The sequence below is a fragment of the Peromyscus leucopus genome, chromosome 3, assembly GCF_004664715.2.
Source record: "Peromyscus leucopus breed LL Stock chromosome 3, UCI_PerLeu_2.1, whole genome shotgun sequence".
Taxonomy (NCBI): Eukaryota; Metazoa; Chordata; class Mammalia; order Rodentia; family Cricetidae; genus Peromyscus; species Peromyscus leucopus.
Window position 1 is genome coordinate 122,649,723 of NC_051065.1, and position 22,839 is coordinate 122,672,561.

The window sequence follows — 22,839 nt, forward strand, 5'->3', positions numbered from 1 at the left end:
CGCCGCGACCCGGAAGTGGGCGTGTGGCGGGGCGGCGAGCGAGTAAGCAGGCCGTCGGCGTTGGAATGGTGCGTTCCTAAGGTACCGAGTCCACCCTGCCGGTACCGCGTGCGCCCGAACGCGCCCGTGGGAGATGGCGGGAGGTCGGAGGTGCTCCCCTGCTTGGCGACGCCCGGTCTCTCCACTGGGCCGTGGGCTCCCTGCGGTTTACAGAGTTGAGCGAAAAGCAGGCGTTTCAGACACACGTGGCCTGCTCGAGGGTAGCCGTTCCCCGCGGCGCCTCCCTTTCCTCGGGGTCCTTTAAGAGCTGCCGTCTCGCGGAGATCGAGCAGAGGGCGAGAACTGCCGAGGCAACCCCGCCAAGTTCCCACTTGGGAGGCAGTACACCCCTGAGGCCGACGTGGGGTGGGGAAGGAGGGTGATCAGCACGTGTAACACGTATTCTGGAGACCTCGCTGTTCCTGCCAGCCTAATGTTTCATTTCCTGGGACTCTCATCTCCTGCTTCCGATATAGTAAACGTATCGGGAGTACAGAACTGGGTAGCTGCCACCCGGGAGGTTTAGCGTTCTTTAAAGGGTCTCTTCCAGGTTTTTATCAGGAGAGATGAGTTTGCTAGTTGAGCTTTCTGACAGCATTTGTTTGTCTCGTTTTGAAGTTTTTAATTAGCGTACCCATGTGCTTGCCTTGTAGATGTGTGGTTACTGACTGTCTCCAGATGCAGAGGTGCCTGTATCCCTGGCACAGGCAGGTCCTGAGCTGTAGTTGGAGTAGATTGTGCCTTCTAAAGCGATACCTATTTACAATGAAGTTGCAGTCTCCAGAATTCCAGTCGCTTTTCACAGAAGGATTGAAGAGCCTGACAGGTGAGAGCTTAAGGCAGCTTTCTGTACTTTGGAATTGTCCACCACAGAGATATAAAGGGGTAACATCTTTTAACCAACATTGAAATAATTATTGTGGGGCTAATGAAAGAAAGGCCTACTTGGGATAAATTGAAAATCATAAACCCAATCACTAGAAGGGGGAAATTGACTGCAGCATGAAGCACAACTTTTCTATGTCTCTAAGGAATCCCATTTACCATACATTATGTAGTGAGACCCTGATGTGTGTTCTGTATGGAGGAAGAAACACATGCTTAGGAAGTAAAGTTCCTTGTCTTATTTCCCAAATAACTAACTGAAGGAGTTGGATTTTAAATTTGAAGTCTGGTGTCATACAGTTTGTAAACAGTGAAGTTACTTTTTTTGTTGTTGTTGTTTTGTATAATTGTTTTCTGAGAGAACAGAAGGAAATAAAAATAGTTTCCTCTTTTTCCTGTGTCCACCTATAAAGCTTGACTTGGAGGCAGACAGAAAATTGCTGTTGCCACAATTTTGTCAGTGTTGGTCTTTACTGTGAGCAGATGATGTTGACTACACAGCTGCAGTTGAAAGCCTGTAGGTATGTTAAGAATGGCTTCCAGCATAACAGTGAGTTATGGGTGTGTAAATCACCTAGGATGCACTTGAGGTGCCTTTATTATTGGGGATGAGCAGGGTGTGTGTTCTCTGTTGAGGTCAGAAGACTACTTGTAGAAGTCAGTAGTCTTCACCATGTGTGTTCCAGGAATGCAACTCAGGATATCAGGCTTGGTGGCAAGTACTCTATCCACTCAGACATCTCACAGGCCCTTGAAGTACTTTTAAAACATAAAAGCTGGGATTCTGTCCTACATCCCACTGACTCTCAGAAGGATGAACCTCTATTGCTTTTGTTCTAACTCCGCAGACTAATTCTGTTGAACAGACTGGGGGAACCATTGCTTTAAAATTACTGTGTTATTCCCAAGAGTACTTTTGTGTTCTTCACATGAGACGATGGTTTTCCTCAGTAGGTATCCTTTTAAGTTCTTTAGGTGGAGTAGAGGATTTAAATGCAAGTTTATGATGTGGTTTTCACTGTGATTTAATCAGTGAAAAATGCTAGAAATTTGCTGTCCAACAGAAATATATAAACCTGATAAGCCTGCATGTGATAACCTTTTCTAGTTAGATTATAAAACTAATAAGAAATGGGTGAAATTAATAGTTCTCCAGGTGTTCTATTTAACCTTCACTAACTAATAAGCTATTATAGGAGTATGATTTTTGTGAAAATGATTATTCTTGTCACATTTATGCATGTAGGATACATCTAACAGGTACATCATGTCTCTATTCAGACTCACACATTTCAAATGCTCGTAACCATAAGTGACTATCGGCTGCTGTTTGAGCACTGCAGACCTAACAGCTCTAATCGGGGCTGATTGAACCTGTTCTTTTTCATAAGCTCTCCCAGCCCCTAGTTTCCCATTCTCTATCACCCCTCCTTATAGAAACAATATTTAAGATGTCAAATATTATAGTTTCTTGAATATCTTTTTAAAAAGATACTTTTATCCTTTGAGAATTTCCTACAATTTGACCATAATCATCCTAAGTCCTCTAGTTCCTTCTTTTACCTTCCTACTCCCCTAACTTCTGTCCTTTTTTTTTTTTTAAAAAAAAAAAAAGTATAGATAACCCATCAACTCCAATTTGTGCTGCCCATATGTCCCTAGGTGTAGAGCACAGTGAGCTCAGCCTCTGAGGAGTCACACCCTTAAAGTCCATTTCACTGCTGTTTGTAAGCAGTGTCTTTCCTAGTTGATGGTACTGGACAAGAAGTCTGAGCACTGGCCAGTGAGCTGGACTGAACATGGTGGAAAGGCACTCCGAGTGACATGCTCAGTGCAAACAAAGGTGGAAGTAAACTTCAGGGAGTTTGGTGGAGGCAAAGTGTGAGGCAAAGATTAGAGAGAGATGAGACAGAAGTTAGATATGGGAGCCTTTGTGTATTGTGCTAGAGAATTTGGACATTGCAGTGCAAATCTGTAGGAGGAGACATTGCCTAGTATAATGTATTCTGGTGCGTTGGAGTGATCCAGCTATGGAGGCTGGATTTAAGGGGCCAGTGCCTTGGTACTGGACAAGGAGATGAAGACACTCCAGAGCCCTGTGTCAGAATAAACAGAGTTTAGAGGCCTGGTTTAGGGTTAAAGGAAATAGATCCCAGTTTGGGTAGTTTTTCAGTTGTTTGGGACATGGACTCTCCTTAGTATTATGAAAGTTGTGAACATGATTTTTATATTTTAAAGACCCTCAACAGCAGTATTTGTTGGGAGAACTTCATTAGAAATTAAGGGAGCGTGAACGATTATTGGAGAGGGCTTATGGAAGTGGTATCTTGTTCAGGAGCCCACGTTTATTTAAGGCAAGGTTGTTTAGTCGAGCCATTTTACACAATCTACAAAGTGACACTGCTCAGTTTGAAGAGAGTCGGTGGAAGGACAGTATGGAGGAAAATAAGTTGAGGATTACATTTTGAGTTGTGACCAGGGATGGATTTGACTGAAGGCATGATCCCCAGGGACAGGACAGGCTGCTCTGTTCAGTAAAGGAAGAATACTGCCTATGGAGAACCCTGCAGCCTTGCCACAGAGGGCTTTGGAACTGACTTTACAATGTTGGGGCCTGGATTAGTGTGTTTTGAAGAGTTGAGGAAGTGGAATCTGAAGAGGATTGTATGTCTTTAGGAAGAAGACATTATGCTTTGGTTATCCACTTAAAAACCTCAACTTTCTTCTTACGGGGAGCCATTTGAATGCCCATAGCCCCGGAAGACAGATTTAAGTTACCTCAGATTCCATTTTCCAATGTGGAAGCAGTTTCATTGTTTTATAGAACAGAGAAAGTCATCAGTCAACACAAGTTTAAAATGCACTGGTGTGGTACCTCAGAGAGGTAGGCAAAATGAAGTGAGTTCTTCTGTAGGATTAAGTTGCTATCTGCTGGCATTCTTAGCCTGTGGACTGGTTGAAGCTAGTTGCTTGCTAGGTTTTCTTAATTTGTAGCTAAGAACACAGACTGAAACTGACTGGAAAACAGGGTTCACATTCATGAACTGTGCAAGGCATGCCCTGGATAGTGTTTATACTTTGTATAGCACAGATTGAAATTGGTTTCAAACAATATATGCAGTTTTGTCTTTTAAGAGTTCTTGGCTATAATATTTATCATAGGTTTCATACATAAGTATACTGTCTTTACATTTTTCCCAAAGAAATAGAACAATTCTATTCTAAAATATGCACATATATTACAGAGAAGCAAGCAGAATTGTTCATTGCTTTCTTTTCTGTTGAAATTCATACTTACAGTGATGATCTTAAGGCATCTTGGAATTCTGAACTATCTGCTGGATCAGAAAGAAATTCTCAAAGTTCTTAGGGGCAGTCTAGTGGAGGAGACCCATTTCAGATGTTTGGACTTTTGTTTGTTTGTTTGTTCTTTTGAGATAGGGTTTCTCTGTGTTGTCATGGCTGTCCTAGACCGTGATCTGTAGACCAGGCTGGCCTTGGACTCACAGACATCTCCCTGCCTCTTCCTCCTGAGTGCTGGGATTAAAGGTGTACACACCACTGCCTATCTATTGTTTTCATTCTCATACAAGACTGCTCAGTGATCTCTACTCTCTATAAGAGATGACAAGACCTTGTGCTTATCTCAGTTTTAATCTTCAATCACATTGTGTTAAGAAACAAACATCAAGATCTTCTTTCCTCAGAATTATTTGCCAAAGAGAATCATGAATTAAGAATAGCAGGAGGAGCAGTGAGGGATTTACTAAATGGGGTGAAGCCTCAGGATGTGGATTTCGCCACCACTGCCACCCCTACTCAGATGAAGGAGATGTTCCAGTCGGCTGGCGTTCGCATGATAAACAACAAAGGAGAGAAGCATGGGACGATCACTGCCAGGGTGAGTGGAAGCTCTGTGGAATGCTTTCAAACAGTATCAAATTTTTAAAAAGTATAAATAGAAATGTCAGTGCCTCCTACCCCCTGAAATCTTGCCTGTTCATCCGTTGGAGCTACTTATATAAGTTAGGTACTCACTTTTACAACTTGTGAGGTGAAACCAAGTAAGTCCTCTGTTGTAGATTTTGTTTTTAATTTGCAGGTTTAAAGAGGTTCTTGATTTCTGTGATTTAGCTTCCCTGCCACCCCTCTCCACAGCAAGCCTAGATACTTCTCCTTTCCCCATCGTTCCAGGGTATGATTAATACCATAGTCTTTGGTTAATTCAGGTTCAGAGTTTGCATTTCGGACTGCATCATTTATACAGTGTTCTGGGAGTGTATTTGACCAGATTGAGACAGGTCTTTCTGGACATACTCCACGAGGTACTACCCTTGTCATGGAGGAGACCAGCTTTACGTGTGTCACTCAGTGAACTTGCCAGTGGGCTAAGGTATGGGGTGGATCCTCATTACCCCCTCTCTGGTAGAATTAAACTAATTTGTGTCTGGTTAAAAAAAAAGTTTTTAAAAAGAGTAATATGATTTACAACAGGATATTAACTATTTTATAGCTGTATCTTATGTTTCAAATGTTATTGTAAAAAGTTTAAAAACAATTAAATTGTTAATGAAATTGCCTAGCAACAGATTTCTTAGAACATACCTCCTTTGTTAAATGAATGACATGTGACGTACATTAAAATAACTATAAATGAGTGTGGTAAATACAGAAACTAGTAACATAGTTGTTTGTTATCATTAGTAAAGTATGTCCTGCATATGTTATACTTTTGTCACAAATACTGTAATATGTGTATAATATGATATACCAAGCAAGGTCCTTTGTTAAAGTGTCCTTATATGGCATAGGACTATATTTCTTTTAGTGTTCAGTTCTTGTTTCAGAATGAAAAATTTTCTTTTCCATAGGCTATTAGTTATAATTGTTTTGACATAGTGTTTCTTTTAAACATTTTCTGTTTGTCTTAATGGTTTTCCTTAAATGTGCATTTTCTATGGCTTTCATTGTATTTGGATGATGCTCTTAACGAGGCCTGGACTGGGTCTCTTGGACATGTGTCCCCAGACAGCAGTGAATGCAGTCCATCCCATTTGCAGATGACAGTGTCATATCACAATGTTAAAAGGTTGTGTACACATGCTCCCAATATTCAGCAAATTGACCAGTGGTTGGTAGTCTCTGAAAATGTGAGCTAGTACTCCTGATGCCCTTAAGAGTTTTCAGTAATGATCAGAATTCCGCAGAGTTGTGTGCCAGGGGATAAGCTCAATTGTGTAATATTTTGAAAATCAAATGGGGAAAAAGACAAGGCTTGTTGATTTCCACTTAATCCTGTTTTCATTGTGGTGTTTCATTTCTACTACCAACAGTTTCTGGTGCTCCAAATCTTGATTATTTTTGGTCCACCCTGGTTTTGCATAGGGAGGGAAAGTATGTTGTTTCTGATAATAATTTCACATAGTTTTCCTCCTTCAAATCCGTTTCTTTTCTTTTCATATGTAATTGTATCTCAGGAGCCTTAATTTATAGTAGGACTATAGGTGCAGCTTTGTGTCTGGAAAAGTTTGTGAAACTGTGAGGAATGCTAGGACAAGCGTCACAATGAAGAGGTCCTAAACTCCTGTTTGATTGGAAAAATCTCTGTGCTGACTATTGCTAATATGGCATTTGAAATGTGCTTCTTCTCACATCCCATGTCCAGATCCTTCTTAATGTTCAGCTCACATCATGTTGTTACCAGCCTTTGCAGCTGGAGGTAGTCTCCTTTCAGGATACACAGTACTTCTTTCAGCAGCTGCTGCTCAGTGGTGTATGTTCCAGAAACTGGTCTTTGCTTTTCTGTAGACTGGAGCTGTTATAGTGTTTCAGAGACTAGCTTGCTCTAAAATGGAGTAACTTGAGCCCAGTGCATTGAGTGCTCTTTCCTGCCACCCACTTCTCTTAGTTAGACATTTGTCTCTGAAACCAATCTTAATCACAGTGGGTATTTTAAAGAAACTATTCTTTTGCATTTTTTGAAGTGTATGTTTCTGTACAAAGTTATATGTTTAAACTAATGGACTTTAAAAGACATACAGTAATTGGCAGGTATCACAGCACCCTGCCTTAATGAAGACAAGTTTTTAAAATACTTTGTGATATTAAAAACTAATTAAAAAGAAAACAAAAAACTTTGTGGGGGCTCAGTAGGTAAAGACACCTGCTGTCCAACCTGACAACTTGAATTTAGTCCCCAGAATCACAATAGTGGAAGGAGACAACAGACTTGGGCAAGTTGTCCTTGGCTGTGGCACACACATGCACACTCATACTTGCTACAATTTAAAACAACAAATTTGTGTTTAATTGCAGCTTCATGAAGAAAATTTTGAAGTTACTACACTCCGGATTGATGTCACCACTGATGGAAGGCATGCTGAGGTAGAATTCACAACTGACTGGCAGAAAGATGCTGAACGAAGAGATCTCACCATAAATTCCATGTTTTTAGGTAATCTCTTGAGGACGAGACAGCATGTTAATTCTGTCAGAGTGTTTCCTTTCCTTGGTAAACTTGCGCTATGGAAATGTTGTCCACCTTTTAAGTTGCACTAACTTGGGAGAGCCAGTATATCCTGTTGGCTGGCACCAACATCTCTGGCCTCAGATTCTGTGTTACGCACTAGCTGCCAATGAGAGTGTTTGCAAGTTTCCCTTGTTCTACTATAGTGACGATTAAGGAGGTAAACAACGCAGTGCTTAACAGTAGTGCTGACACGTTTGCACATTCAGGCTGCTAACTTACTGTATCTAGACAGTGCAAGAGAAATGTGTAACACCCCCCCACCCCCAATCACTTTCTCTCTGCACTGTTTTATATACGTGTCCAAAACTGTTGTATAGAATGGCAAATAACTATCAGATCTTTGTTACTGCCTCTACATACAACCTCAAAATCTTTGTTAGTATCTGTCTTAGGAAGCAGCAATAGAGTTGCCCTAGATAATGAAACACTTGTCAGCTTAATCTTTTGTGATATTAAAAGTGAGGAGAAACATTAGGACTTGAAGTGAGTTGTGATAGTATTTTGGTACATCTCTGCTGCACCAATTTTTATACTTTAAATTTTACACAGTCTCTTTGTGTTTATTACTTCAGGGAGAAAGTAAGTTTAGGCAAGATGAACATATAAAGCTGCAGAATGCTAAGTGCTGTAGTTCAGGTTAGTTAGTGATGGTGGGAGCTTCCAAAGCCTAGGCATTTATGACAGTAAGGAGCCCAGATAATGAATGCTATATATATAAAATATATAGAAGTGTTTCTTTTTATGTAATTAAAACTGAAACTACTCCAACTGGTTTAATAGAGTCTTGTCCAACAGGAATATTTTCAGTATACTTCACTAAAACAGAAAAACCAAGTCTTTAAGGTAGTATTTCACATAAAACAAAGCCACTCTTGGTGCTGTTTTGCCAAGTTTGCTGAGCCTTATGTGCCCAGCACAGTAAGCACATTGAGTAAATTTAATCTGCTCAACAGATCTATGAAGCCATTTAACTCATGATAACATGCCTGATGTGTGGCTTGGAAATGGAACAATTAGGACTCTAGCTGAAGCAGGAGCCAGGCTGTTTGTATCTTTAGTCATCAGCAAAACAAAAACTGCTTATATTAGCCTAATTTTCTCTTCAGTTGTCCTTGAATTCTTACTGGTTCAAGCACCTCCCCCTTTTTGCAATATTAGAGATGGAATGAAGGGATTGTACATGGTAGCTGGAAAGAGTTAGCTGTCCTGTCAGTCTTGCATTAGAACAGGATCTTAAGAAAGATATACTCTATAGTCTTATTTTGCTTACTTAGCATTCTTCTCTTTGTTTTCATATGGAGCTTTTGGAAATCGTCATATAAATCGAAATTCTGGTACAGTAGTTGGCTTATGTATAGATCCAAAACAGCTTGGAAACACTTAAAGACTTAAGTTTGAGCTTGCCAGTGTTGTTCCTTTTAGAATAATCAAACAGCATTTAATGTGAAACAGCTAAATTGACAGTCATTTTCCAAAGGTGGTAGCAGTTTTTCATGTTCCTGATGGCACAGAGTGTAATATCTCACAGGGACTGGCCAATATGCTTAGCTGATTGAATTTAGCATTCAGTTTCTTTTGAGTTCTTGGGGTAAGTAGCTATCTATGTGAGTTTGAGATTTCCCCTGGAAGGGGAATCAAGATGAATGGTTCACTCAATACTGTTTCTAAGCTAGTTAGAGTACTTGACCAACCTCCCTCCCTACTTTTTAGTGACAGAGCCATCAGTGGGTCTTGTTACAGTGTGTGGGTGATTGCATAATCAGCTCACAGAGTCTGGTGTTGGCTCAGAGTACCTGCTTTGCCACAGCCTCTTGTTACCAGACAGATATTACCCAGTCAGAGAGAAATCTGAAAAGCCTTTCAAAAACTTATGACTAAGGTTGAAATGTTATTAAGATTTCTGGATTTGGTTAACCTGTTTTTTTATTTATAAGGTCTGCTTTTGGTTTTGAATTGATGTGTTCAGGCCATCCTAGAAACGCTTCTCTTAGTGTCCTGAATGCTGAGGTAATAGGTACTTTACCATCTTGGGTCTGTTTATTTCAAAACAGCTTTTGCATATTAGGGAAATAAGCCATTAGTTTCTTTTGGTACTGACATATTTTCCCCAGAATATTATTGAAGCTTGTAGTTTTTTGCAAGATGCTTGCTTGCTTTTTTTCTTGCCAATAAGCACATTCATGTTTTCAAATAGTTTTTGTCTACTATGTCTGTTACTGTGCTTTTGTTTAAGGTTTATTTTCTTACGTCTGAATGTATGCACAGGTGTGTATGCATGTACATAGAGGCTGGAAAAAGGTATTTAGTGTTCTGTATTACTTTCCATCTACTCCTTTGAGGCAGGGTCTCTCCTGAAATTCTTATTTTAGGAATATATATTTAGAAGATTATCTGTTGCTGTTGATGTTCTGTATTAATATGAAAATCAGCTTGTCTGGTGTCTTCCCCTCCTTCCCACTTTATACAAGGGTGGTAAATTAATTTTGTTCATTTTTTTTTTTTTACACTTGTTGAATTTTTACTGTGGTAGTTTTCAGATGATTCTTTTTCCATCCTACTAAATCCTTGATAATGATTTGTCTCCCCTTTTTTTCTAATGAATAGGTTTTGATGGTACCTTGTTTGATTATTTTAATGGTTATGCAGATTTAAAAAATAAAAAAGTCCGATTTGTTGGACATGCTAAACAGAGAATTCAAGAAGATTATCTTCGCATTTTAAGATATTTCAGGTAAGAATTTTTAAATTTTAACAATAGAAAACTCCAGTGTTTTTTTCCTGAGCACAATCCTGCTTTGTGTCATACACATCAGCAGAAATATAAGAGAGACAGCCCAAGTACCTACCTATCTTTAGTCATGAGGTAGCACCCTTTGACTTTGATTTTGAAATATACATAATTAAGTCATTCTATAGAAAACCTTTAAATTACTAATATATTTTTCTTCATTGATCCTGTGGTTTGAGTCCTTCTATGTACTGGGCTAGGTGCTCTGATCACAGTGAGGAATGATTTAACGTGTCTGCCTTCACAGAGCCTAAGAGTCTGAGATGCTCTGGAACATAATCTGATCAGATGCCTCAGCACAAAATGACGCACTGACAGAAAATGCTATTAGATGAGTGGTAAAACAGATCAGAGTATAAATACACATACTTAAAAGGTGGATAAACTTGGTAAGTGTGAAATGCATGGATAGATTTGTGGGTGGCAGTGGTTTGAATTTTTGCTATACATGTAGATGTAATATTAGGATACATTGTAATTTAAGGTACAGCCCCTATCTGCCCTCAAACACTTACTATGTTTATGATAAAACATTCAATCCCCTTCAAGCTTTTTTGTTTTCTGTGTCACTCTACTCTGCAGCAGTGAGGAGAACGTCATCTCGTGTGTAACTGTAACTTACTGCCCACTGATAAGTCATCTGGTCCTCAGCTTTAAGCTTACCCCTTTTTGGCTACTTGTGAGATTATGCATTTCTAGTCTTTTTGTGTCTAGATTATTTAACAGTCATCTCTAGCTTTGTCTATTGTTATAATTGACAGGATATTGCATCAAGAGTGATGGCATATGCCTATAATCCTAAGCCTCGAGGGAGCCTAAGGCAGGAAGGTCATGAGTTCAAGGCCAGGCTTGGCTAACCACAAGTTTGAGCCACTGTACCATATGTTCAATGTGCTACATTTTCTGACAGTTAATCAGTTTATTTTCAAAAGTGAGCCACAGTGAACACAGTAAACCTGATACTGACCTGACTTCCTGTCTGGTCTTCCGAGGAGTCTCCCCATTTCCACTGTGCCTGTGCTATTTTATTTCTGCTTAGCTGTACAAGTGTGTTTCTGTATGGCTTCTTTAGCACCTGCTACTCTTGATAACAGCCATTCTTACTAGAGTGATTCATGTGCATTTCCCTGGTGACTAGTGATTCTGGACATGTTTCATATACTTTTTGACCATTTATACATTTTGCAGGTGGCTTTTGAATTGCTTCTGTAATCTAATGCCTTATCTGATATACCATTTACAAATGGTATAAACCTCTGTAGGTTGTATCTTGATAGTTTCTTACCAGTGATTAAAATAATAATAATAATAAAAATTCTAACCTTAAAAGAAAATAACCCTACCTGGCTAGTATATATCTAAGAACATTCATTGTTCACTAGTTGGGACCACTCAGAATACTGTGTAGCAGAGCATAAATATTATGTCAATAAATCCAAGTTTTCTAAACAAGTATATGCAAACAGTCTGTTAAAAACAGACCAGTTTAACCCCAGCACTCGGGAGGCAGAGGCAAGCAGATCTCTGTGAGTTCGAGGCCAGCCTGGGCTACCAAGTGAGTCCTAGGAAAGGCGCAAAGCTACACAGAGAAACCCTGTCTTGAAAAACCAAAAAAAAAAAGAAAAAAAAAAAAAAACAAAAAACAGACCAAACAGCACTGTCCATGCTTTGTTGATCTATCACCTAGATGTATATGGGACAACCCTAGTAGAAGCGGAAAATATTTTATGTGGTGATACATGCCTGTATAGAAGTAAGAAAACTCTGAGGCTGATCTTGCAGGGTTTTTGTTTGTTTGTTTGTTTTGTTTTCCTTAATAAATTTAAAAAACCCTGAAGAAAAACAAAGTCACATGTCAAATGTCTTACAGGTTTTATGGCAGAATTGTTGACAAACCTGGTGAGCATGACCATGAGACTCTAGAAGCAATTGCAGAAAATGCCAAAGGTTTGGCTGGAATATCAGGAGAGAGGATTTGGGTAGAACTGAAGAAAATTCTTACTGGTGACCATGTAAACCATTTGATCCATCTGATCTATGATCTTGGTGTGGCTCCTCACATAGGTGAGGTTATACAATTATGTATGAATTTCTAGCAACAAAATACCTAGTTTAAAGTACATGAGGTAAAATAGTTTGTGTTACATAGCTAAGGAATTTTACATGGGGAAATGAAATTCTAAGATAAACTCTGGATTAAGGATTAGGACAGTTTGTGGGTAAAGAATAGTGCAGAGTGAACACTGATTTGTTGAAGCTGTGCCACTTAACTGGCTTTGCAGGTTGGGTGGATTTATCATCACAAAGGGTTGGAAATAATAGCCGCTAGACCTAGTTAGCACTTCTACAAGAATACTTAGTATGTAGGAATGAAGTCAGTAATTATAGCTAATATATTCCAAACAGAAACACAAAATGACTGAGTAGGGAATGGGTGCAGACAGGAGCGTGACAGAGAAGACATCTGTGCACTTGACCACAGCTCCTCAGCCTCCTGCTACATCTTGATGCAAGAAACAAGAATATGATAGGGTTTCCTTGGAGTTAAGGGAGTGACAGATGGGCTGATAATAAGCAGTGGAGAAAGAACACTACACATTCTTTAAAAACTGCATGGTATGAGAGACAAGTGAGGGTTTTATAATTAAAAACAATTGACCCTTCTTTTTTTTTTGGCCATACAGGTTTACCTGCTAATGCAAATTTAGAAGAATTTAACAAAGTCAGTAAAAATGTTGAAGGCTTTTCACCAAAACCAATGACTCTTTTGGCCTCTTTATTCAAAGTACAAGATGATGTCACAAAACTGGATTTGAGATTGAAAATTTCAAAAGAAGAAAAAAACCTGGGTTTATTTATAGTTAAAAACAGGAAAGACTTGATTAAAGCAACAGATAGTTCAGAACCATTGAAACCATATCAAGACTTCGTTATAGATGTAAGTATGTATTAGGTTTGGTCAGAAAAATAGTTCACTAACTGGAGAAGCAATTTTTCAAACTGTAGACTTTATATAAATATTTAAGTGGCAGAATAAAATTGTGAGTGTTTAATATGTGAAAAACTCTGTCACTTAGTCAAGGGAACCAGACGCAACTGCCCGTGTCTGTGAGCTGCTCAAGTACCAAGGAGAACATGGCCTGCTCAAGGAGATGCAGCAGTGGTCTGTCCCGCCCTTCCCTGTGAGTGGACATGACATCAGGAAAGTGGGCATTTCTTCAGGGAAGGAAATCGGGGCCCTGTTGCAGCAGTTGCGCGAACAGTGGAAGAAAAGTGGTTACCAAATGGAAAAGGATGAACTTCTAAGTCACATAAAGAAGACCTAAAATGAGCTCCCCAGGAAATAGGAACGTCTTGGTAAGACTGGTTTTCTTTCCTTCCGTTTCTTACTTAAATCCTAAGAAACAGCAGCAAGAGTAAACTCAGTATGGACGCATAGAAAACTAAGTCTACGTCTTCTTCAGATAGGTGTAACTCTGAATTTTCCAAGTCTGTAGGAGTATGCCAGTGAGAAAAGTGTAGCTGTCACTTGTTTAGACTGGAGGTGGTAACTCCAAAAGAACACTTGTGTGTGCAAAACTAACTACTTTATGTTGCCTTCGCTGATTGCTGATTTTAAAATTAATTAGTCCACAACGCCATTCATTTACACAGGACTTTGATTTCCTTTTGTGTGCAAAGCTTAGACTGTTACAGGAATAACTGAAGGGCTGGTGTTGAGAGTGTTACCAGGTACCACAGAGAGTGAACACAAGTGTTTATTTTACTAATTAGATGGATACAGCTTAGATTTAGACACTTGGTATCCATATAAGCAAACAGCAGCTTTTGGAGTTTGATAAAATCACTAGTGATGAAGCCCAAATAAGAGGAAGATTAACAGGGTTATGTTACAAAAAGGGGAGCCTCAGAAATTCCTTTACACAGGTTAGTAAATACCTGAATTTACATCATTGAGTTCCTGCTGTTGTCATTCCACCTGCATAAATAGGAAGGATACAGATGGAGTGATCTCAAAGCTGCTATGTTGTGTGAGATTGATTCCTGTAAACAGTACTATCTGCAAGGAATGGGAAACTGTGTGGGTCGTGAGATTACACTGCCTCACTATGACTGCAGCTTGAATGAAACAGAAGTGAAACTTAAAAAATGACATTGAGGAGTTACATTTCTGTACTTCACTTTAAATTTTACTTGATCACTTCGATTTTTACATAATTTAACTAAATAGTGTAGGTTTGGACATAGGTGTTAGTTTGGTAAGTTTTATTTAAAGATGCCCTTCAATTGCTTTATTTCCTAAAGGGTATAATCCCAGAAATATATACTGTTCACATAAATGCAAAATGCACATATACTATTATTTATGGGGGTCTTACACATGACAGGGCTATCAAATAAATAGTGCAAATACACAAAATGCTATTTTTTCTGTTCAAACTGCTTATTTTACTCTTTAATATTTTCAAAATTTACAAATCAGTATCTCAGACAAGCTAAAGAAAATTAAAAGGACTTTGTTTCTTTCAAAGTAATATACACTGCTTTGCCTCTCTCTTGTGCTTGCCAACCTAGCTCCTGGAACATTTCATCATTTAGAGCAGTGGTGCCCTATCCTGTTCCCTAGCCTTCCTCATCATTGTAAATGGTGTTTTCTTAGCCTGTCAATGCCACATATTCAACAGGATAATTAATGGCACCAAGCTACTGAAGCGGGTACTTCTGAATCCAACCTTGTGTTTTACACTGCTTTCTCATCCTCTGAGCAAGTGTGCTCTTGAACTTGGTAGTCAAATGCTGTAACCACTATACACATACATCAGAGGCAGTGATGTCTGGGGCAGATCTGACTTGAGAAAACAATTTGTTAGGGAGTTATCCTTACAGTGCACTTACAAACAAAGTATTACTTTGTCTGGACTTATTTCATCTTCAGTTTCTGGAATTGTGGGTAACAGAGCAGAGCGAGTTAAGCCCCAAAATTTTTGAGGTGACATATCTTTTTTGGTGGCTGTAAACTTCCATCCAATATGGCTTGCACAAATCTTACACTGGGCAATGGTCCATGCATACCTGTAAAATGAAGGAAAAACACAAGCTAAGGAAACCTATTTTATACTTTTGATTTAGGCTTGTGTAATTTCTCTGAAACCTCATAAATTTACAAAACTACCTTCTCATAATTTGATACTGTATTGATACTATGTTTTGACAATTTTATTACTACAAGCTTCTTTATATTGCTGTTTGCCAAAGACTACATTGCTCCAGCCTTAACCTCACTGCTTTCTACTACATTATTGTTAGAGAACAGCAATCTTGGAGCTATATAGATGAGGTAGAGGAAGGAGAGCATGAACTCCTCGAAAACAAGGCACTTCTGTTCTCAAGTTAGCAAGTTACCGTTTTCCTCAGGTAAAGTATTCTGCGTGTAGTGTTTACATTAACATACTTAGTTTTACAGTCTTCACAATGATATCAAATAGGATTTTTTTAAGTGCAGGATAGCAAGTAAAATCACTAATCCGATTTCAAAGTAAAAAGGTGACTAAAGCAGGCTAGATATAGCAAGATTTACTAGTTTTTACATCGTGTTATGTCCCTGCTTAAGGCCTCTGATCCACATATTAGTGGATCAACCAATAGTTGTAGTTACAGTAGATCATAAAGTTTTACAATGAGCTGACAAATTTCAGTTTTTTGCTCTAACATATGCAGTGATATACACCACCCCCATTCATTTCTACCTATTGATGGAATGAAGATTAGTTAAAATTATTCCTGTCCTGTTTGCCTCGTATCATTTCTAGAAGCTTCACTTAAGACTAAATGAAGAGTCCAACAAAAAACTGAACACAACCGTATTACCCAGGAAACCAGCTGTGTACTGTAGAAGGTCGACCTATCAGATTCAGGTTGGAAGCTTTATACACTGTCAGTGTCTCATGTACATATCCATGAGGATTCACATATGCTGCCATTGGACCACATAAGGATAAACTGCAACAAAGAAGCAATATGGAGAATAAGAGAATGAAAAGAAAAACAGTAATTCTAATTTTTTCCTTCTTTGGGGTATGTTTTTTAATTTTTAAATTTTGTGTCAGATATAAGTACAGGAATACAGGAGGTTGGCAGATACTCTATTTTTGCTTGACAATTTTTTTTTGATGAGTCCAAGGGAAACACTATTGTTTAAAAAGCCTAATGAAAAGGTCAGGTTTATTCATCTTTAGACAGTTGGCTGCCTTGCAGACATCAGTTTCCTTATTTTCTTGATTTACTGTCTTGTTTTATAATTCTAATGAATTCATCAAAGTGTTAAACTACTGTGTCACAGCGTTAGCACATGTTCAGAGACATGCCCTGTTCTGGTCCTGTTTAGCATAACTAGTTGAAAGATAATGCTTGAAGCACTCATTATGTAAGAAAATAAGATATTAAACAGAAATTGAGGAAAAACATATAGACATTGTGGATATTTCCAGCCTGGGAAACAGCCTTACCCCAGACCTGTGCTTATTTTCTTAATTGAGTATATTTTTTAGGCGCTAGAGGAAAAATTCTGTAAGTTAGAAATGTATTGCGAGAGGTATACTAAATGTAATAAAGATCTTACCTAAATATTTCATTCTTGGTTGTTATTTCTGTTTCTTGACATTGTTTACAGCAAAGGGAAGTACACTAAAAGTTGAAGTAGAAAAACAGGTATGTTACCCAAACCATGAATAAACTTCTCAAGAGTACAAATGTATATCACACTTCCACCTAGATAAATTTAGATGAACCTATGATTAATATTTAAGGACTACAAAATTTCAAATTTTTAGGTTTAATATACCTTATTCAAAAGTGTGTGTGTGTGTATATATACACATACCCCTCCAAGACATTACTGTTAAAACATTCATAATCCCCCAAATTTGGAATGGCCTAAATTACAGAGCATTTTTAGATTAGAGAGAAGCTTTTTAACACAAATCAGAACAGGTAACCAGGTACTTCTCCAGTATGACTATATTACTATAAAACAGAGGTAGCTCCTGGTCTCAACAGTGTAGCTTGGCCTACAATCTACACAACAGACATATCATCTTTACTCACTTTATTCATGATATCTAATTCACAGCGAAGTCGTTGAATAGCACTACCAATTTTAAGGAGCTGAATTCTCAACACATCATCAATAGGAAGACAAGCAGCTACTCTGTAAGAAAAGTCTTAAAAGACAGAGTGAGGTTTGCACACTTTAAAGTTAGGAATCATTAATATGTACTTATATTCCAGTTACCTTCCTTTAAGTCAAACATATACTTGAATGAAGTTGACTTACAAATATAGAGATGACATATAAAGCTAAGTTCTGGGGCCAGATTCACTTGTAAAGGCTCTATAAAGAACAGGAAGTGTCAAATGCAATTCAACCACTTCTGCAGTTCAAATTTAGTTATTAGAAATTAACAAAATATGAAGACTCTGTTGCTTAAAATACCAATTTCTTGAAAAAAAATTCAAAGTAAAAGAGATACAAATGCCTTTTCAGAATTCAAAGGTTAGTTTAAACTGATTAATGTTGAAGCCCCCCCCCCAACAACATGCCACAGCTTGCTCTATTTGCCATACCTATTGGATTTGCAGGAAGAGAATCATCTTTGAGATTTTCATCCCATTCACGTAGCTGTTTCTTAATTCTATCCATTAATGTTTCCTAGTTTAAAATAAAAGTAGTCACAATAAGGTTCAGTCCCTTTAAAAATCATACATTGGTACTAAATCTGAGACCAGGTACAATGTCTGTTAAAGGCAGAACTGGTTGACTCTTAACTCCTTTGACTAGCAAGTAGGTCAACTTCCCAGGCTTCTCACTCTTAGGATATCTATCCCAAGAAGTATGTGATTCTAAATGCCTCTGGATGCTTAGGATACTCTTGTAGGCCGCTGCTTGAACTGGCCTCTCTTCTGACTTTTCTCAAGCCCTTTTCGGCTCATCGCAAATGGTGGTGTACCTCTGCATTTACTGTCTACACACCTCACTTAGCAACTAGTTTCTACAGAAAAACTTCTGTCTGTCTTTTTCCAGGCATTAACACATTTTTACAGAATGCATCTGTGCCTTGTAAGGCTCATGAGCTGCTGAAGGACAAGAGGTCAACTGCGTTTTTCTTTTAGTCGTACATACATCATACATGCTCAAATTACTTGTTTTATTTTTCCAGTTCTTTAGATTTCTGGGCAGGAATTCACTAAGAAATACAACTAGTATTTATTTAATGTTTACTATGTGCAATAGCTACTATTATACCCATCTGCCTCAAGCCACAGAGTAACTGATAGAAACTGGGTTTTGAAGACAGTCATTGTATTCCAAATCAAGATTCTTTAAGTTATCCTAGTATTCTGTCTTTTGTGATTTTGTTAGCAGTGACAGTGCATATACTTTTAACTGATAGCACAAGCCTGTGTAGATGTACCACTTAATGCTAGTGATGCAGAGATACATATAAATGTACTTGTTTGGAAAACAATATTGTGATGTTAGAATTCTTAGCTATAGTGTGACTTTTACATGACCCTTCATAATTTCAGTAACCAAAATGTGTCAGCCTATTTTGCTAAATATAAGTCAGGACTATAAAAATTCTAATAAAAGATAAGTTTCTGGCATGTTACTTACAGCATCATATAATGAATACAGCCACCGAGGCCAGGAAGTAAGATTTGCACAGTGAAACTTTCTCTGAAACAAAAAGTGTCACTTGTGAAAATTCAAGGAAAAGATTTGAATACTACAAATAGTAGCATCTAAAAATGATTAATCCTACAAAAACATTTTCTAATTTTAAAAAGATTATTACCAATAGATTATCTGAAATGGCATTCTTAAAGATGGCAAACACTTTCAACACCTTAATGACAAATGCACTCTGAGAAATGCTGATCACAAACAGCACTCAACACAGACCAGGGTGGTCTAATTATACACCTAAGCTACAATGCACAGCCTATTGCTTCTAGACTACAAGCTCACATGGCATATTGCTGTACTGAGATTGGTAGGCAATGAAAATGAAATGGTAAGTACCTTTGTATTACACAAACTGGGCTATAACAAGTATAAAAGAATAAAATGTGTGATACCAATATGAGGCACTTACCACAGACGGGTTATGCAGAACTGTTCATTGTTCTGGGTAGATCAGTGCCAGGAAATGAATGATAAGACCTAGGATATCACTGTCTGAATATTGCTATAGACTATATATAATACATATTAAATATATAAAGTATTCTTCAGTAATCATGTCAAAGGAAAATTCTTCCATTAGAGGGTTTAGAGGTGTATTTCAAGGGGACATGATTCTTGTTTGCCAATATTAGGAATTAATACATGGTAAAGATAGACTTTCTGAAGTACCATGAACTACACCTCAAACTAGTGGATACTTGATAGAAAAAAAAAAATATAGCCTGGCATAAACGTCCTATTTCAGACTACCTAAAAACAGTTTCCTATTCAGGGTTAGCTCAGGAGTCCAGCCAAATAGGCCAGAGCAAAAGATGTAAGTCCTCTCCAGTAAGTTATCCTTTACATCTAAGACCATATACCTTATACTAAGGGTTACTGTCATGGTTCAATTACAGATTTTTAAAGATGTGCTACCAACAACAATAGATGATTGATTATCTACAAGTCGCCATGGAAACAATACTATAGCAAGAACTATTAGAATACCACATGACCCCTAGAAGTATCTCCATTTTAAAGGTAGGTGAAACCAGGCAAAGGGTCACAGATTTGGTAGTGGGAAGTAGCTAGGATATGCACAGAAGGGTCTTACCCTAACCATTTGTTCAATGTGCTGATCACTTTTATGTATTAAGAGATGTAATAGATGGCTAACAACAAAAAAGTGAAATCACAGCACACAAGGTTTATACTTTTGGGGAAGAAATCTACTTCTTAAAATTAGAAATTCTTTAAGTTACAAAATTATAAGAATCCAAGGAAAGTTTCAGTTTGGGTTGCTGACACATGTCTGGCTAAGAAGTTAAACATTTTTTCACATTAAGATAAGCACTTCTGGAGCATGAAGGCATTATAAAGTGTAGGGCAAAAGTGTAATTTTGCCACACATCAAGAGAAGCCCAAATCATTTATTTACATAATAAAACAGAAGCTAAGTGACATGTTAACACAGTGACAGGAATGCACTGAATGATGCCATCCTTTGCATGGCCCCAACCTATAAGCAAACTAGTGTCTCAATTCCCTTGGAAGAAAAAGACTTCTAAAAATCTTTAATCCAATTATTATTCTTACTCTAAAAGTTCCAGGCACAAACAGATGTGTTTAAAGTGCTTTTAACAGTAAGCACACAACAGAAGGAGCAGAACTGTTGGTTTTTACAGAGCAACTGCCCAAACTCAACACTCCAATTCCCAAGTCCCTCTTGACTTTCAGCACTGAGTGGCTTCTACCCTCTGTGTGGGGGCTGCTGATAACAATCAGCAGTTCAGAGAGCTGCTCCAAGGCTTACTCTGTAAAAGGGTTTACTTCAATAGCCAGAAAGTTTAGGAAATTAAAGGGACTAAGGACTAATTCTTCACAGAGGCTACAGTCATTCAGGGAACAGTTTACTAGTGATAGCACACATAAAGGCCCTTAAAATGAAACTGCAAGAATTTTTAAAAACCGTGAAAGGCCAATGAAACAGAATAATGGAGGGGTGGGGGGAAGCTAAAAGAAATTATCCCACTGACCTCTTTTATCTTTTACATGGGGCCCAGAGATATTTTTTGTTTGATCTGTTACAGTGAGCAAAGTAAATGAGAAAATTTAGTTAAATAAGCTGGAAGTTGACAGTTTTTGTTTGTCTTTAATTTCCCAAATATCTCTTGGTAATGAAAGCTGGTAGGATCTTAACTATTCTAGTGGCTTATAAACTAGTGGTAGATACACAAATATATATGCATAGTATGTGTGCAAGGGAAAAAAAATCACAAGTCTCTCTGTGCTAATACCTGACTACACCTATCCTAGAAACGTATCTGAGAAAGTTTCAGTAAAAAGGAGCAGTGAGAAAGCCAGAGGCCCTATTTGTACTCACAGTACTTAGGAACTTGAGAATTGCTACAGCAGTCCAGTATATAGAGCCTGACACAAAAATAGAAGAAGTAACAGATAAACTAACCTGGTCTGAGGTGGCCCCTCAAGTCAAAGTCACTGTGAGCAAAAGCAAACTCTGAGAAACTAAATGGGACAAAGACAAGCCACCTGGAAACAGTGCCATTAATACCAGGATAAACTGCACATGGACTCATGTTTATATGAAATCCATTATCAAGAGAAAAACTGTGCATGCTCTTCCTTAGGAAGTTATTCACTAAAATTTAGAACACGAAGGCAGTGTACTAAAATACAACTAAGATGCCCATTCCCCCCTCCCCCCCTCGTAAAACAGCACACCACAACCAGCACTAGCAGATGACAAACAGGGACATGCTTGTGATTACAAAGATGATAAAGGTCAAGAGTTCTTAGAAGCCAGTGACCCAGTAGGAAAAATATAGGTAGAAACTTCATAGACAAAGAAATACACAAGTCCTGTAAGTAAAATGCTGTAAGTAATTATGCAAGTTAAAATTAAATCCACAAGGCACACTTAGCAGATCAATAAACATGGTTGTATACTGTGAAACCATGACAACAATGAATACCAGCAGGTATGTAACTCCTTTATAAGGGGCTGTAAAAATAAAACTTCAAGCCCTTACTGGCATTTCACCTTACTATCAAGATTGAGCATACATATGTAGGTCCCTCTGTAAAGGGAATCTGTACATTTAGTGCAGGTGTCAGAGGACTAGCTGTGTAAATTACAATGTAAACCATACAGCAGCCTGCTGCAGCTTTAAAAAGGAATGATGCTGTGTCTATCAAAAGATACAATGGAATCTCCTGTAAGACGTGGTTAGTAATGAGGTCAACAGTAGTGACCTTTCTTGTAGCTTCTGCATATACAAGAATGAGTATCTGTATCTTTATAAACTTTAGAGCATTAAAAAAACAGCCTGTGAAGAGCATGAAGGCCATGCCTTTGTAAGTTTGTTCTCATTTTTGCCCTACTCTCCATGATGAATAGAACAACCACATCTTGCTTATCTAGCACAGGCTGGAAGGATGAGCATCAAACACTACAGATTTCTAATTTCCACATTGCTTACTTTATATTTCAGTCAACTCTTCTAATTAACATAGCAAGCTTTACATACGGACAGGCTGAGAACTTGGACAAGGGACTGCATTTCAAGAGGGATGAAAAAGTTTGCCATTTGGACAGTCTCTTCCAATCATTCTAGTGAGTTTAGAAAGCGGCCATGATTTAAAAAAAAATGTAAACACCAGTGTCAAAGCCTGAATCTCAGGAAATCAAGATCTCTCATGGAATGAGTTTAAAGTGTTTCCCAATTAACTTGGCTAACATTTTCCTTCTCAACATCCAACATGCTGAGTAGGCATATGTCTGTTGGGCCTTCCCTACTGCTACTTTGTCAGAATGGGAAGCTACATAGAACACTTAAGGAAGCTTCACTACTA

The 22,839-nt window shown here is 38.1% G+C and overlaps 2 protein-coding genes across 6 annotated transcripts in view; one reads left to right on the forward strand and one right to left on the reverse strand.

The window, feature by feature from the left end:
• Positions 1-20,145, forward strand: Trnt1 (tRNA nucleotidyl transferase 1). 4 transcript variants are annotated; one of them, XM_037203951.1, is made up of 9 exons: positions 1-81; positions 693-865; positions 4,632-4,825; positions 7,240-7,378; positions 10,058-10,184; positions 12,112-12,305; positions 12,926-13,179; positions 13,319-13,598; positions 19,884-20,145. In XM_037203951.1, exons 2-8 carry the CDS (start codon positions 718-720, stop codon positions 13,565-13,567), a joined length of 1,305 nt encoding a protein of 434 aa, XP_037059846.1. In that variant the 5' UTR covers positions 1-81; positions 693-717; the 3' UTR covers positions 13,568-13,598; positions 19,884-20,145. The 4 variants fall into 4 exon arrangements, with proteins under 4 accessions (XP_037059846.1, XP_028742502.1, XP_037059847.1 ...); XM_028886669.2 differs by lacking the exon at positions 19,884-20,145 and adding an exon at positions 16,052-16,859; XM_028886670.1 differs by lacking the exon at positions 19,884-20,145 and adding an exon at positions 16,052-16,859 and having other exon boundaries at positions 2-68.
• Crbn (cereblon) overlaps positions 13,967-22,839 on the reverse strand; it is a 21,031-nt gene continuing 12,158 nt past the window's right edge. For both annotated transcript variants that reach the window (XM_028886667.2, XM_028886668.2), the window contains exons 6-11: positions 18,916-18,978; positions 17,865-17,949; positions 17,346-17,461; positions 16,861-16,925; positions 16,110-16,241; positions 13,967-15,314 (exon numbers count right to left, since the gene is read on the reverse strand). In XM_028886667.2, coding sequence (XP_028742500.1) covers positions 15,134-15,314; positions 16,110-16,241; positions 16,861-16,925; positions 17,346-17,461; positions 17,865-17,949; positions 18,916-18,978 — 642 coding nt within the window. In that variant the 3' untranslated portion in view covers positions 13,967-15,133. The remainder of the gene's footprint in view (positions 15,315-16,109; positions 16,242-16,860; positions 16,926-17,345; positions 17,462-17,864; positions 17,950-18,915; positions 18,979-22,839) is intronic.

What these genes read in the sequence shown, in the direction of transcription:
- Trnt1 (XM_037203951.1), top strand. Translation starts at nt 718, where the DNA reads ATGCAGAGGTGCCTGTATCCCTGGCACAGGCAGGTCCTGAGCTGTAGT. An exon ending in AGGATTGAAGAGCCTGACAG is followed by an intron (nt 866 to 4,631) that starts GTGAGAGCTTAA and finishes TTCTTTCCTCAG; the next exon opens with AATTATTTGCCAAAGAGAAT. An exon ending in ATCAAGACTTCGTTATAGAT is followed by an intron (nt 13,180 to 13,318) that starts GTAAGTATGTAT and finishes TCTGTCACTTAG; the next exon opens with TCAAGGGAACCAGACGCAAC.